The following is a 13,412-nucleotide window of genomic DNA, read 5'->3' on the forward strand; positions in this document are numbered from 1 at the left end:
TGAAATTTTTTGAAAATTGCATGAGCCGTAGGCGCAGACGTATTTACGGTGGTCGTTTCTCTTAGCGGAGAGAAACGACCGCCGTAAACACATCTGCGTTCGCATGCTAGGGTCGAAGTACCTTTTTTAAATTTTCATGGTTTTTCCCTTTTTAGAGTTCATTTAGATTTTTCTGCGAGCTGTAAGAAGGGACGCGTGCGAAAAACCGAGAAATTACGATATAGACTCAGGAGATCATCAAAAGCTGCTGCTAGACTCTAATCTTTGCTCACTTTTCTTTCTTGCACCCGCTTTTTCCTTCGTCCCGCTTGGTTTTTTGCCCGTCCCGACCAAAGGAGAGCCTTAAACGGGCTTGTTTTTTAGTTATGGCTTGTGTAGATTTCGCGTGCGCGTAGCTATAAACCCTTTCGAGCCCCGTTAACGCAAATCAAATGACAAATGTCGGTTTTCTCGGTGCAGAGTAGAGGAGCAACAAACTCGACCCACATAAGACGCCGACTTTGGGAATCGAACCCAGGCCACACTGGTGGGAAGCGAATGCTCTCGCCACTACGCCATCACTGCACCCCAGTACCATTGACCTCCTGAATAGAGGCCTTTTTATGTTATTTTATATGGCACAAACAAAAGAGTAAAGAAACAAATTTATCAAAACCTCGTTGTTTGCAATTATTAGAGAAATCGTATTCACCTTGTTTTTAAAATGTCTGAGCTGCACTACCGTGATGTCGGATAATAATATTAGGGAGCTTAGCAAGCGCGTTTGTGAGAAGAAACACGCGCGTGCTTAAGCTCCCTAATAGGGAAGGCGTTTTTGAGACGTGGACGGCAACCGGAAGAGAAAATTTCGCGTGCTTGGACAGTGGTGTTTCCCAGATTTTTATACTTATCATCTCTAACGGAGAAAAGATTTTTAGCAATATAAATGTGGTTGTGTAAAGACAAGTTAAAAGAGAAAACGGTTCACTTCCGGTTGTCGTGCTTAAGTTCCCAAATATTAATAGAAACAGTCATTTACGTATCACTAGGAAAGCATGGCGTCGCAAATTGTCTTGAACATTTTAAAGAAGGTAGGAAAAAGATTTCAGATTTTAATTGACACTTTCCCAAATCTGTTTGATTTTCACTGTTATTTTGTTTTTGTTTTTGTTTGTTTTTTTTTTTTTTGCTGTATTAAACAATAGTTGTTGAATAACAAAGACCGGCAATTTGAGAACTATGAAATAGTCGCGCAGACGACCAATGTAAAAGACTTGCTTAGTACATAACCACCTTCTAGATCAATCTACTTTCGGGCCCGCTAAATTTACGCCTCGCAGCCATCGAGGCAAGCTAGCGAACTTTTTGTGTCACCTATCACTTTCCAATAGCTGATCTAAAGACAGCGGAGGTGGAAGACAGCGATAAGTGAGAAGCTGAACGGTCTCATCAAAGCTTTTATACTTCAACCCACCATCTTCTTTCATTCTTTTGGAGAATTCGTCTTCGATTTTTCTGTGGCGGGGCAAAACAGGCTCGGGGAAAAACGTTCTCTCATGTAGTTCAATTTCCAAATATTTCTCAAGCGAAAGAAGCTCTTCTTGTTCTTTCTCTAGCCTTACCAAAATTTCTTCCATTTCACTCAAAAGCTGCAGCTCTTCGATGGATAACGTTGGATCTTCAGTAACTGTTTTGAGTTCGATAATCGTAAAGGTCTTCAAATCTGTTTGCAAAATTTGTTCCAATTCAGAGAACCTTTGTTGTAGAATAACTCTTCCAACTTTGAGTCGCTCGTGCTGTTTTTTTATTGCCGTAAGTTCCTTTACAAATATTGTTTGCATTTCTTTCATCTTGGAGTTAAAATTGTCTTTCTCTTCTTGGCTAGAGAATGTTATTCCATGGGAAACTAATGGTCCATCCACTAAATCGTTACAGCCAAATTCTGCTCCCTGAATTTCTCCTCTCGCATATTGCAACGACGTCTGCTTCTCCCCATTGCAAAAATTCTCAGGTTTTTTGCAGTCTAAAGAATCCCGCTCTCTTCTGTCTGGCCAGAAACTCTTAAATAACTGCAAGCAAAATCGTTTGAATCTATGACAGAGCGACATTACTTAGAGGCTTCCGTTTGAAGTTGCGCGTCGTTTTCGCAAGGAGTATCATGGTCGAGAACGGTAGCTTAAAGTGAGTTCTCCTGTGTTTGTGTTAGCGGCGGTTTTCCAGCTAATGCAACCCTTTGTAAATTGCATGTACCTTTATACTGGTATCCCCTTAGGTAGCAAAACCTCAAAATCCCCAACAGTAATGTTCCTTCGATTGTTAGAGGTCAACAACCTAAGGCTAGGCGCGCCGAATTTTAACAACAAACTGCAGAAAGCGCATCAATGTGGCCAAACCTGACAGTGCCAACAGGTGATTTTGTAGGTTTCCCTGGTTGCTTGTTTGTGATTATTTGCTATACCTCAACCAATCATGTTGCAGACTCAAAGTCGGGTACCTGTTTCTCAGGAATGAATTTTAAGCATGTGCCATTGGCCTCTTTGTCAATTTAAAGCATTGATATGTCCATTCATTGTTTTACTACCAGCACTCAGTTAAATAAGGAAAAGCTATAAAAGTGCGGATAAAAAACATTCTGGCATTTAATAAGATTTAGCGGCTTAATTCTTTATTACCTATGAGTAAACCAAACACAGTTTTATGTTAAAGACTTTTGAAACCCGTTTAGTGCAAAGGACCGAAACTGTTGGTTACCGCCCAAACACAGACAAAGAATACATAAAATTTAAATGCGCACGTCGACACATGCCTATACCTGTTTACAGATTCCATATCACCTCGCGTGACTTTAAGGACGGTGCCTACGAATTCAAAGGTATTTTTACGCGGTTTCCGGAATATGCGGGAAAAGCAGATCTTAACAAGTATTATTGAAATCCAAAAAGAAAATTGGGGGTAACCACGCATTTTTCGAAGATAGTTAATCAACAATATTTGTAAAAGCTTTAGAATACAAAGCAATGTATTGCGTTCTTTGCCAAATTGAAGCTTAATTATCTCTGAAAAATGCATGGTTACCCCCACTTTTCTTTTTGGATACCAAGAGCACTTGCTAAGTTCTTCTTTTTCCGCATAGTTTTGAACCGCTAACCATAACAGGGTAGATTTTGTGAGAGGGGGTGTTGACCAAGCAGGCAGACAAAACAGGTTTAAACAACGAGAAAGTTGCGAACGTTGGAAACGAGAGAAAACGTGAAAAATTAATGCTTTGCGGGATTTTAACTAATGATCTCTGCGATACCGGATCAGAGCTCCTCCAATTGAGCTGTCAAGTCAACTGAAAGACGACCATTTCTGTGAGATCGTAATAAAACCCAAGAGGATGTAGATATGAGAGACTATATGCGAAAGATATGTATTCCAATTAAGAATCCATCAGCGATCACCCAAGAATAATAATAATAATAATAATAACGAACGATTATGCGCTCGTAGGAATTTTCACGAATCCACGAGGGGGCTGCAAGAATCAGCCAATTAAAACAATGTAGACGTTACGCTTTTTCCAGTTTATTGCAGGTCAAAGCTACTATTAAGCCTGATTCTCACAATTGACGACAGCAGAAGCACAAGTATAAGACGCTTCACAAATATTCAGGAAAACAAATTGGCCTGCTCTCAACTCAGTTGATAAGAGCACTGCACTGGAATCACAGAGGTTATGGGTTCGGATGCCTATAAAAAGAAAATTGCTTAAATTGTATAGTAAGTGCGATCATTTCTTCAATTCACCTCTAAACCGCACTTCATAAACATTTCTCAACTAAAGACAAACTGCCTTGGTAATCACGCGTTTATCCTTGCAGGTAAAATATGACGAACGGAAATATTCGATAATTTGGTTATGCTTTTTGCGGTGCATCCGGTAAAAAGCTAATACAGTAGTATTACAAGCTTTCTTGAAATGTATAGTTTCCAGTCCCCCCTCCAGGAGCTCGGTCAATATATTAAGTATTTTCCCCTGATTTGCATTTATTTGTTAGGTAAAATGACATTTTACATCATTTGAGGTGACTAACACTTCAGAAGAGACATCCTGTTGCTTAATTTCACAGATTTCAAAATCTTGATCTTTTTCTTCGGAAAACTATAGAACAGAACCGGATAGGAGAACCGTGAGTGAAAATGAACTATTTCAGTTCCTTAGGATTGCAACTAAGCATATTATCGGAGAAAATGCTTGAACATCACATAGCATTGTTCGAGATTGGTGATAGTGGCCTGCCTATCTTCTAGATTTGCTGTTACATAAACTTGGGAGTCATTGGCGTGCATCATGCAATCGAGGCCGTAAGATTTTATAACGGCCTCAACTGGAGCGTATAGTATGAATAGCAGGAGGCCCCAAAACGAACCCCTGTGGGACGCCGGACGTCAACAACTGAGTCTTAAATTCTGTGGATCCGATAACAACCTTTTGGGATCGTACTGAGTGTAAGACTTGAGAACCGTGTCGGTGACGTCAAACTGTGTACGGAGTTTGTCAATCAGGATACCGTGATCAATGGTGTCAAATGCGGCTGAAAGGTCCAAGAGGACCAAGATGACTTCCTTCCCGTCATCAATGGAGCGCAGAGTGTCATTTTGTACTCTTAACAAAGCAAATTAGCCTAGTCCCCATCAGCATCAGAAAAGTGTTAATTTTTAAACTAAAAAATAAAAAATAAACAATACACCAATGTTGCAACCAATTCAAAGCCTTTGGGAATAAAACGTTTTCTTCCAGGTATTTCCGTAAGATTTAAATGTGAATGCTGAGTTATAATGCAAATACAATACACAAAGAATATTAACCCGGAAAGATTTGAATTGAGTACAACATTGAGTTAGCCGATTTGGTCTATTGTTTATTTTACCGCAAGTCGTTGTTTTAAAATAGGCTTGCACTCTTCTGACGCTGATGGGGAAAAACCTGATACCAGAATCTTACTCTTGATAATGGACTCTTGATATTTCAGAAAAATGCAGAAAGAAACATCTTAAGATTGAGATCATCGCATCTCATGAGTAACGTTCGTGAATGCGCATGCGCTGATCGAAAATCTTAATTAACCTGCTTCTTTCGGCAGCTCAAATATGGGTCGTTCATATATAGTCTCTCAAATAACACGGAGTAACTTCTTTCAAACCACAATTTTCTCCTCGGCGCATTTAACTTGTACTCAACGTCTTCAGAAACATCGGTGGGAAGAAGCTACAGCAGAATTATCATAATATTGGGTTAGCAATTGCCGCCTGGGATCTTGTTTCCGGAAGAAATTCTGTTTTTGTTCCGTAGATCAGGCAGACCATTAACAAAGAACTTGGCGTGAGGAGTATGGGTGGGAATTTAAAAAATATGACCGATTGATTTTAACAAGTCATCCATGTTGTGAACACCAGTTGTTTATCATTAATACACTGACACAACCTGTTACGGAAATCACAGTACAGAGCCGCCTTTGAGACACGTATAGCTACAGCTATCGGGAAAACAGTTTTCACAAACTTTATTCCTCTCTCGTACTATATGATTGGTTCTCATTCAGTCGCTTAGCTTGATTCAACACCCAGCGTCTAGCCTGGTTCTGTTTTGTTTATTTTGATTATATGCTTTTGGTAAACACTTGAGGACAAACAACCGCAATTTTCTAAACAAAGGCATCGATTCCACAACCAACTATTTGGAGCTCTCAACAACAATCAGTACATAACATTTTCCATGGAAAGGATAGCTGTAAAATTGTCTCATTAACTCAGAATGAGCAATATGGCGCGCGATCAAGCAGAGGAAGACCATGATGGACTTAAATAAGTCTCATGTTAATGGTTAGAGGTCTATTCATGTTTATTTTCACAGAGTCAGGAGCTTGAAAGGAAGTTCAGCTGTTTGTGCAAATCTCCAACTTACAGTACTTTAACACTTAACAAGACAGAACAACCATTATACTACAAAGACACGGAAAACATAATGTCAGTCAACTACAAAAAAGCAGAAGACATTGCAATTGATAACCTGGAAACTTGCGAAGAGAGGGATAAAAAGGAAACACCTTTGCCAACAAAAGAAACCCAGGCCTCTTCTTTTGCAACGTTTTGGAACATAAGCAATACTATTCAAGGATTACCGATTCTTGTGATTCCTTATGCAATCAGAAATGGAGGATATTTGGCTGTAATAACTCTCCTACTGGTTGCTGCTGCATCTAATTACACTGGAAAGACTATCGTCCGTTGCCTCTACGAAGAAGATACCAAATCCGGCAAGCGAATTCGCGTCCGCAATTCATATGCAGATGTGGGTCATGCTTTCTTTCCTAAGATTGGTGGGCATCTTGTCCTTGCTACACAGTTCCTGGAATTGCTTGTTGTGGCCTCGGTGTATCCTCTTTTAGTTGGAAGATTATTGGCCAAGTCCTTTCCACATATCCCCGCTCCCTGCTGGCTTTGGACGCTAATTGGCGGCATTCTCTTTCTTCCAAATATTTTCCTAAGAAACCTCTCTCAAGTAGCATGGACAAGTGTCTTAACGGTGTTATCTGCTAAAATAATTTTCATCACGGTGTTTGTGTACAGTTTGAGTCAGTTCCATAAATGGGAGCTAAGTTCTTTGAATCACTTTGACGCCAGTACGTATCCGTCAGCACTAGGAATTCTTGTAGCGAGTTACTTATCACAGCCTTTTGTTCCTCTAATCGAAGGAAGCATGCGTCACAAGGAAAAATTCAATTTCCTAATGAACTTATCTTATGGAACAATGACGTTCCTCAATGTGATCATAGGAGTGGTCGCTTACATCTCATTTCATCCCAACACGGCTGAGGTTGTAACAAACAATTTGCCAGAGGGTTCATTTCGTCGAGCAGTAAATGTCATGGCAGCCGTGTTATCTTTTACATCTTATACCCTTCCAATGTTCACTATTTTCGAAATCGTTGAACATTCTAACCTCGCATGCTTACCACAAGATTTCGGGAAATCCATTTTTAGTCCAAGTATTTTTGTGTTTCGGGCATCTTTAATTTCTGTAAGTGTATTTCTCGCGGCTTCATTACCTGCGTACACCTATTTTTTAGCCTTTGTTGGCAGCATAGCTGGTATCAGTTTAGAGTTTATATTTCCGCCGCTGTTTCATATTAAGCTATACTCTCAAGATATGTCGTGGTGCAATATTGTTCTAGATGTTGCTCTATTTTCTGTAGGCATTTGTGTGTCGTTGACAGGAGCTTACTTTTCAGGCCGCTCCATGATCTATACTTACAGGCAACGAATCATGAACCGTTGTTCATAGTGGGAAAACAGGAAGAATTTGCACATGGAGTTAACAACCAACACTTAAATAGAGTCCAATACATGTTCTTGATTAAAGATCATTCATTCGTTTCTCTTGTATTTACTGTTCTCGAGAACTCTGTAGTTTATCCTATACACAATTCGAGAGTCGCTCAGTTTTGGTCAATTTATAGGATCTATATGAAAAACATAATATGCGCACAAAATCGAGTGATGTTATCTCAGCAAAGTAGAGGACAAACTTCAACTTGGTCTTACAGTATGTTTAGGCCGACAGTCTTTTGATGAAGCCTTTCGTGACTCAGTGAAAGAAAATCTCTCCAACGCAGCGAACAGCAGCGCACCCTAGCCGATGAGGATGAGAGCATAATTCCAAGCTGATTCTTTTTCTACAATGCAATTACTAAAGGTTATACAGCACAGAAATAAGTTGAAAACTATCTCATGAACAAATGCGATTTCCTGATCTGGAATTTAATTAGGACAATTTCCATTTGACAGAACTGACCGGCCAGACCCGAAAAGAAAATGCCACAATTTGGAGGAACACTCGAATGATAATCTCTGGCATTTCTCTGGAGGAGGATATATCATCCTCGAAGTGCCCGGTCTTAGCTGGCTGCGGTCAGTTCCTTCAAATGGTAAGTAGTAGGCACCATCATTGGCTTTCCGATCTGCGCTGATTTAGTTTTAGCGAAACAAGTGACTTAAAGAATAGGTTCAACTATTGTTCCAAAGAACGGTATCCGCGTCCTGGTGTTAACCAACATACAATGAACGTATAGTCATAACGGTTCACAAGAGAAAATGAGGGGACAGAGACGGAGGCTCAGGGCGTTGGCCGGGATATGTTATGTCCACGAAAGTTATTTTTAGACGAGCGGAAGTCTTTGTTCTAGCGGAAGTCTGTCTTCCGAGACGTCCGCATGCAGTCTTGCCTCGCTCTCAGGTTCTTAGTGAAAAGAGAAAATGACGGTGCACGTGGAAGGCTGATGAATATTTATTTTCTTTCAAACATCGGACCGAAGTTGGCCTGCATGCGGACGTCTCGGAAGACTTCCGCTCGTCTAAAAATAACTTTCGTGGACATGACATATCCCAAGGGCTGGACCGGGAGCCTCCCTCTCTGTCCCCTCATTTTCTCTTGCGGTTCACCAATGGTGTTCCAGCTTATTCAGTACCCTTAAAAAATATGCCAAAAAATGTCTTAAAGACAATGGACTCTGTAGCGCAACGGATAACGCGTTGGCCTCCCAAGCCGAATATTATGTCACAAGGGCGGAGCTAGGGGGGTCCTGGGGTGCCCGTGACTCCCCTATTGTAACTTTTTTTCAAGCAAACAACCTACAATATTCAGGTGGCAAAAACGCCACAGTGTGACCCCCCCTTTGAAAAATCCTGGCTACGCCTGTGTTGCTGTCGGACCTGTTATTTCATTGATCACCGATCCGTATTATTTTTGTTTTGTTTTCCTCCGAAATGAATTGGCCAGTCAGAAACTAAACAAACCTATACGGTTTCTGGTTCACTTTCACTGAGTTCCGTTCAGGTTTTTTTGTTTTAGGGAAGGGGAGGGGAAGAGAGGTGTCTGTCCATCGAGGTTAACTTTGCTGTTGTTGTGGATAAGTTGGGCCATTTGTTTCTTGTTGAGCTTTTATTGGTTTAGGGCACAGGTGGGTATTGGTTAGGCCATACCAGTCTTTTCCGTTTGGTTCTTGCGTCGTTTTCGTGTGTCTTGTTGGTTTTTAAGTCAGCAAGGTCATTTTAAACTCGTAAGCCATTTTGCATTATTGTGGTGTTTTTGCCTCCATTGAATTCGATGCGGCCTTTGTTCGTCGTGTCTACCTCAACCATTTGTGTTCTGCAGGCCATTCAGCATTATTGTGTCTCGCAATAATAATGTCGAGCAAGGTGAGCAAAAACCTTCAGGTTTGGGGACGATTCCGATCTTTCATGATAACGAAAACGGCAAGGTCAATGAAAATATAACTTTGATCGTCACGAGACGACTTTGCCGTTGTAGTATAAAAACAACTAATTGGGCAGAGATGCATTCCACTGGTGACCGACCTAATGACCCGTTTAAACGATTTCAACATTTGCTTCAATATGCATTCAACACTTAGTTGAACCAAATGTTGGGTGTGTTTGAACAGGTCGCCCAGCATTGTTGAAAGCGTAAAACAATGTTAAAAGTTTGTTGAAAGCGTGTTGACAAGTGAAGCTATGATCTTCGCAGTTATGAACGCAATTTTTACAATTGCGTAGAGATGCCTGAAAAATTCAGGACTTCAACGGGGTTTGAACCCGTGACCTCGTGATTCATTTCATATACCATTTCATCGTGTTGAATCAAGTTTAAATCGGTTTTTTAAACATTCATTCAACATCGATTCAACTTTTCCTTTGTTGTCGAAAATGTTTCAATGGTGTTGAAGCCGTTTGAACACTCTGTTCAACAATTGTAGAACTAACGCATGCTGACATCAGGCCGCAAAAGTCAATATAGCGTAGTGTATCTGGATGAGAGAGTTTGGTTTCTACTTCTTAGTTCCGCGCAATCAATGTTGGCACAACTTCATTTTTGCGTCCAACATTTGCCCAACATCGGTTCAACGTTTGTTGAGCAAATGTTGGTCAAATGTTGAAACCGTTTAAACGGGCCTTAACGACTTAAACGTCTCAAACGACTTCAGAGTCTCTGGCACAAAAATGGTAAGGGAAGTCACTGTTGCATGCCCACGTTGTCTTTCCATACAGGGCTTCATGTAATGATATGCATGCATCAATATTGTTTTCTGGCATCACTTTTACCGTAGCTGTAACTGTTGCTTAACCTCCCTATTTGTACCTGCGTTTGAGTCTTGTGGTTTATTCTTTGTTTTATCAATTCAAGTGTTGGGCGTTGGGAGTTCAGGTCGGCTGGGAGACTTGGACCATTAGTTCAGTGATCTTTCTGATCAGGAGAATTACGTGGGGCCTGGCTCTGAGCTACGGCGAGTGTTGTGCCTTTCAAGGTATTGTGGTGAATATGTTAATAGTTTCTAAGGGTCTTTTGTTTCGTTAGGGCCAATCGCTTCAATGTCTTTGAGAAAAGTAGAAGTAGTATAACACATTTTAATTTCTTTTTAATTCGAAAGCTCTTATTCAACCTACAGGAAATGCTATCTTTTGCAGTAAATTTCTTTTCTGCCTTAGGGGCATATATCTTCTAACTTTGCGTAGGAAGTTGTATCCAAATGCAAAATCTCATGTTACATCGCTCGAAGCAGTTCGCACTAATACACTGTGAATTTATACACAATTACTAATTCACTGGCTGTAGAATTGAATTATCGAAGAGAGAGAAATCAGAGTTCCACTAATTAGCATAATAACCCCAAAAAATAAGACAAAAATTTCAACGAAAATACTTAGCCATGATAGGTTTTGCCAATAAATCTTAAGGCGAAACAGCGGAGGAAAAACAAACTCTAAACTGATTCCAGCTGAGCTTCCTACCACAGCTAAGAAATACGTAAAGCCAGAAAGTGACGCTGAGAGAAGAACACTTATAGAAACCAACAGAAAACGGCAAAATATAAAAAATGGATATCGAACGGATTTACCAGCACCCCGTTGAAAATGAGAGACTTTGAGGTTTCCAACAATTTCGAAAATAGTGAACATTGGAAGGGTATAAGATGTAAAAGATAACACGGCTGCCATGACATTTACTGCTCGACGAAATGAACCCTCTGGCAAATTGTTTGTTACAACCTCAGCCGTGTTGGGATGAAATGAGATGTAAGCGATCACTCCTATGATCACATTGAGGAACGTCATTGTTCCATAAGATAAGTTCATTAGGAAATTGAATTTTTCCTTGTGACGCATGCTTCCTTCGATTAAAGGAACAAAAGGCTGTGATAAGTAGCTCGCTACAAGAATTCCTAGTGCTGACGGATACGTACTGGCGTCAAAGTGATTCAAAGAACTTAGCTCCCATTTATGGAACTGACTCAAACCGTACACAAACACCGTGATGAAAATTATTTTAGCAGATAACACTGTTAAGACACTTGTCCATGCTACTTGAGAGAGGTTTCTTAGGAAAATATTTGGAAGAAAGAGAATGCCGCCAATTAGCGTCCAAAGCCAGCAGGGAGCGGGGATATGTGGAAAGGACTTGGCCAATAATCTTCCAACTAAAAGAGGATACACCGAGGCCACAACAAGCAATTCCAGGAACTGTGTAGCAAGGACAAGATGCCCACCAATCTTAGGAAAGAAAGCATGACCCACATCTGCATATGAATTGCGGACGCGAATTCGCTTGCCGGATTTGGTATCTTCTTCGTAGAGGCATCGCACGATAGTCTTTCCAGTGTAATTAGATGCAGCAGCAACCAGAAGGAGAGTTATTACAGCCAAATATCCTCCATCTCTGATTGCATAAGGAATCACAAGAATCGGTAATCCTTGAATAGTATTGCTTATATTCCAAAAGGTCTCAAATGAGGAACTAAGGTTTCTCTCCAATAACGAATCTATCTTGTTTCGATTCTCACCGTCACTGTCATCCAGATTGTCTTCTAAGCTGTCTGCTTGAAGAAGCGTGTAATCTCCTTTACTTACTTTTTTTTCAGATGCCATGGGTTGTACTCCTGTTTATTAGGTTAAAGCACCAATCATTTAAGGTCAATTATTGTAGGACATGCAGTTGAACCGACACACAGCGTTTAATCGCACTGACAACTTTCAGTTTGAGAGACTGCATTACGCGGAACAGCTTATATATTTCTGCTCAGCGAGTTATTTTATATTTTGAGTGGTTAATTCTCTTCGCTTTGGAATCAGTACTTATTCACTCTTATGCAAATTACTGCATTGTTTCCCTTAACTAAGATTACCTGGGGAAACTGTGGCTGAAACGAAGCTTAGCCTGTCAAACAAGCATAAGTGACTTGGCGAGTTGTAATAATGAAAGGCTATCACAAGATTTCACGAATCGTACTTGAGTTTAATCCTTGAATTTAAAGCATTGCGGTAAAAGCCTTGACATCTTCCTTGACGTCATAAAGAAAGTACCTTGAATAACTTCGACCTTTGGACCATGAATGAACGCGTAACTGCAGTCACTTTTTCCGTGTTATGGAAACGCTAACGATGTCGAATGCTAAAGTAGGCAAAAGTAATCCTACTGCTTTAGTAAAAAAGCACAAGATGGCAAGCTTCCGGCGAAGTCGACGCGTTTTTGGGGAACTGAACCTTTTATGAGCCCACCTCGGATGAAGTGCAACATAAAAATAAAATATCTGTCGCGAATATCAATCCGCCATTAAATCAAAAACTGGGCAGCTGCTCTCTGACCTAGAATTTGCCGGGTTTTTTTTCTTTCGAGTGGTTGGGGTAGGTTTTGTGAAAACAATACTCCTCTTCGTTGTTTTTCTTTCATCATTTTAAAGCCACTCCTACACGCCACATTCTATGCGGGTTAGAAAAATCACTATCAACTTTCGATCGCGCGATTGTTCTTTGAAGCACTTGGTCTATGTTCAAAACTTAACGATAAGGTGTAATAATTCATTTTATCGATTCGAATTCTAGTCCAGCTTCAGCTGGATTTGCCTCATGCACTAAGAGACAACGTTCTCACGAGTTCTTCACAAACATAAAGTACCAGTTGAGTTATAGGAACCTCGTATGACCAATCTACTTCTGAAATTAAAAATACTCAAGTGATACGATAACACATGTAGTGAGTCAATGATGGCATTTTAATTCATATAGTGGTGAACTTAAAACGTTTCCTATGGATTCCGTCTATTTGATCCAAGACAGAGAAAACAGCGGAGTGATTCTTTGTTCAGATTGGCCATGTTCGATCCCAGCAGGGTGTTAAAGAATACGATTTCAAACTTTGGGGTAACTCACGGCGGTCATGTTTTTAACCGAAACAAAGAAGAAAATCTATCCGAAAAAGAGTTTAATTTTCGGATTTGTTTCCGAAGGATCAGTTTGACACACTAACATAATCGATGTTTCTCTGCACAAGGACCCAACATAAACGCCGAGAAGTCCTACGAAAAAATCCGCACTGCTTCCAGTCGAACACAACAAAC

At 40.4% G+C, this 13,412-nt stretch overlaps 4 protein-coding genes across 9 annotated transcripts in view; 1 reads left to right on the top strand and 3 right to left on the bottom strand.

Moving 5' to 3' along the window:
* Positions 1 to 150: 150 nt before the first annotated feature.
* On the bottom strand, positions 151 to 2,371 carry LOC137999029 (uncharacterized). Its single transcript, XM_068844857.1, has one exon. It carries the CDS (start codon positions 2,085 to 2,087, stop codon positions 1,350 to 1,352), a length of 738 nt encoding a protein of 245 aa, XP_068700958.1. The 5' UTR covers positions 2,088 to 2,371; the 3' UTR covers positions 151 to 1,349.
* A 447-nt stretch (positions 2,372 to 2,818) lies between these two features.
* Positions 2,819 to 8,048, top strand: LOC138000015 (vesicular inhibitory amino acid transporter-like). The gene is made up of 2 exons (XM_068846123.1): positions 2,819 to 2,851; positions 5,876 to 8,048. The coding sequence occupies exon 2, from the start codon at positions 5,987 to 5,989 to the stop codon at positions 7,304 to 7,306; it is 1,320 nt and encodes a 439-aa protein (XP_068702224.1). The 5' UTR covers positions 2,819 to 2,851; positions 5,876 to 5,986; the 3' UTR covers positions 7,307 to 8,048.
* Positions 8,049 to 10,106: 2,058 nt separating this feature from the next.
* LOC138000014 (vesicular inhibitory amino acid transporter-like) lies at positions 10,107 to 12,904 on the bottom strand. Its single transcript, XM_068846122.1, has one exon. It carries the CDS (start codon positions 11,941 to 11,943, stop codon positions 10,621 to 10,623), a length of 1,323 nt encoding a protein of 440 aa, XP_068702223.1. The 5' UTR covers positions 11,944 to 12,904; the 3' UTR covers positions 10,107 to 10,620.
* Positions 12,905 to 13,046: 142 nt separating this feature from the next.
* The window catches only part of LOC138000012 (SH2 domain-containing protein 4B-like), a 50,828-nt gene continuing 50,462 nt past the window's right edge, over positions 13,047 to 13,412 (bottom strand). For all 6 annotated transcript variants that reach the window (XM_068846117.1, XM_068846119.1, XM_068846118.1 and 3 more), the window contains one exon: positions 13,047 to 13,412. This exon is cut by the window's right edge and continues 807 nt beyond it. The gene's annotated coding sequence lies outside the window, so the exon portion shown is untranslated.

Source organism: Montipora foliosa, chromosome 4 (genome assembly GCF_036669935.1).
Source record: "Montipora foliosa isolate CH-2021 chromosome 4, ASM3666993v2, whole genome shotgun sequence".
NCBI lineage: Eukaryota > Metazoa > Cnidaria > Anthozoa > Scleractinia > Acroporidae > Montipora > Montipora foliosa.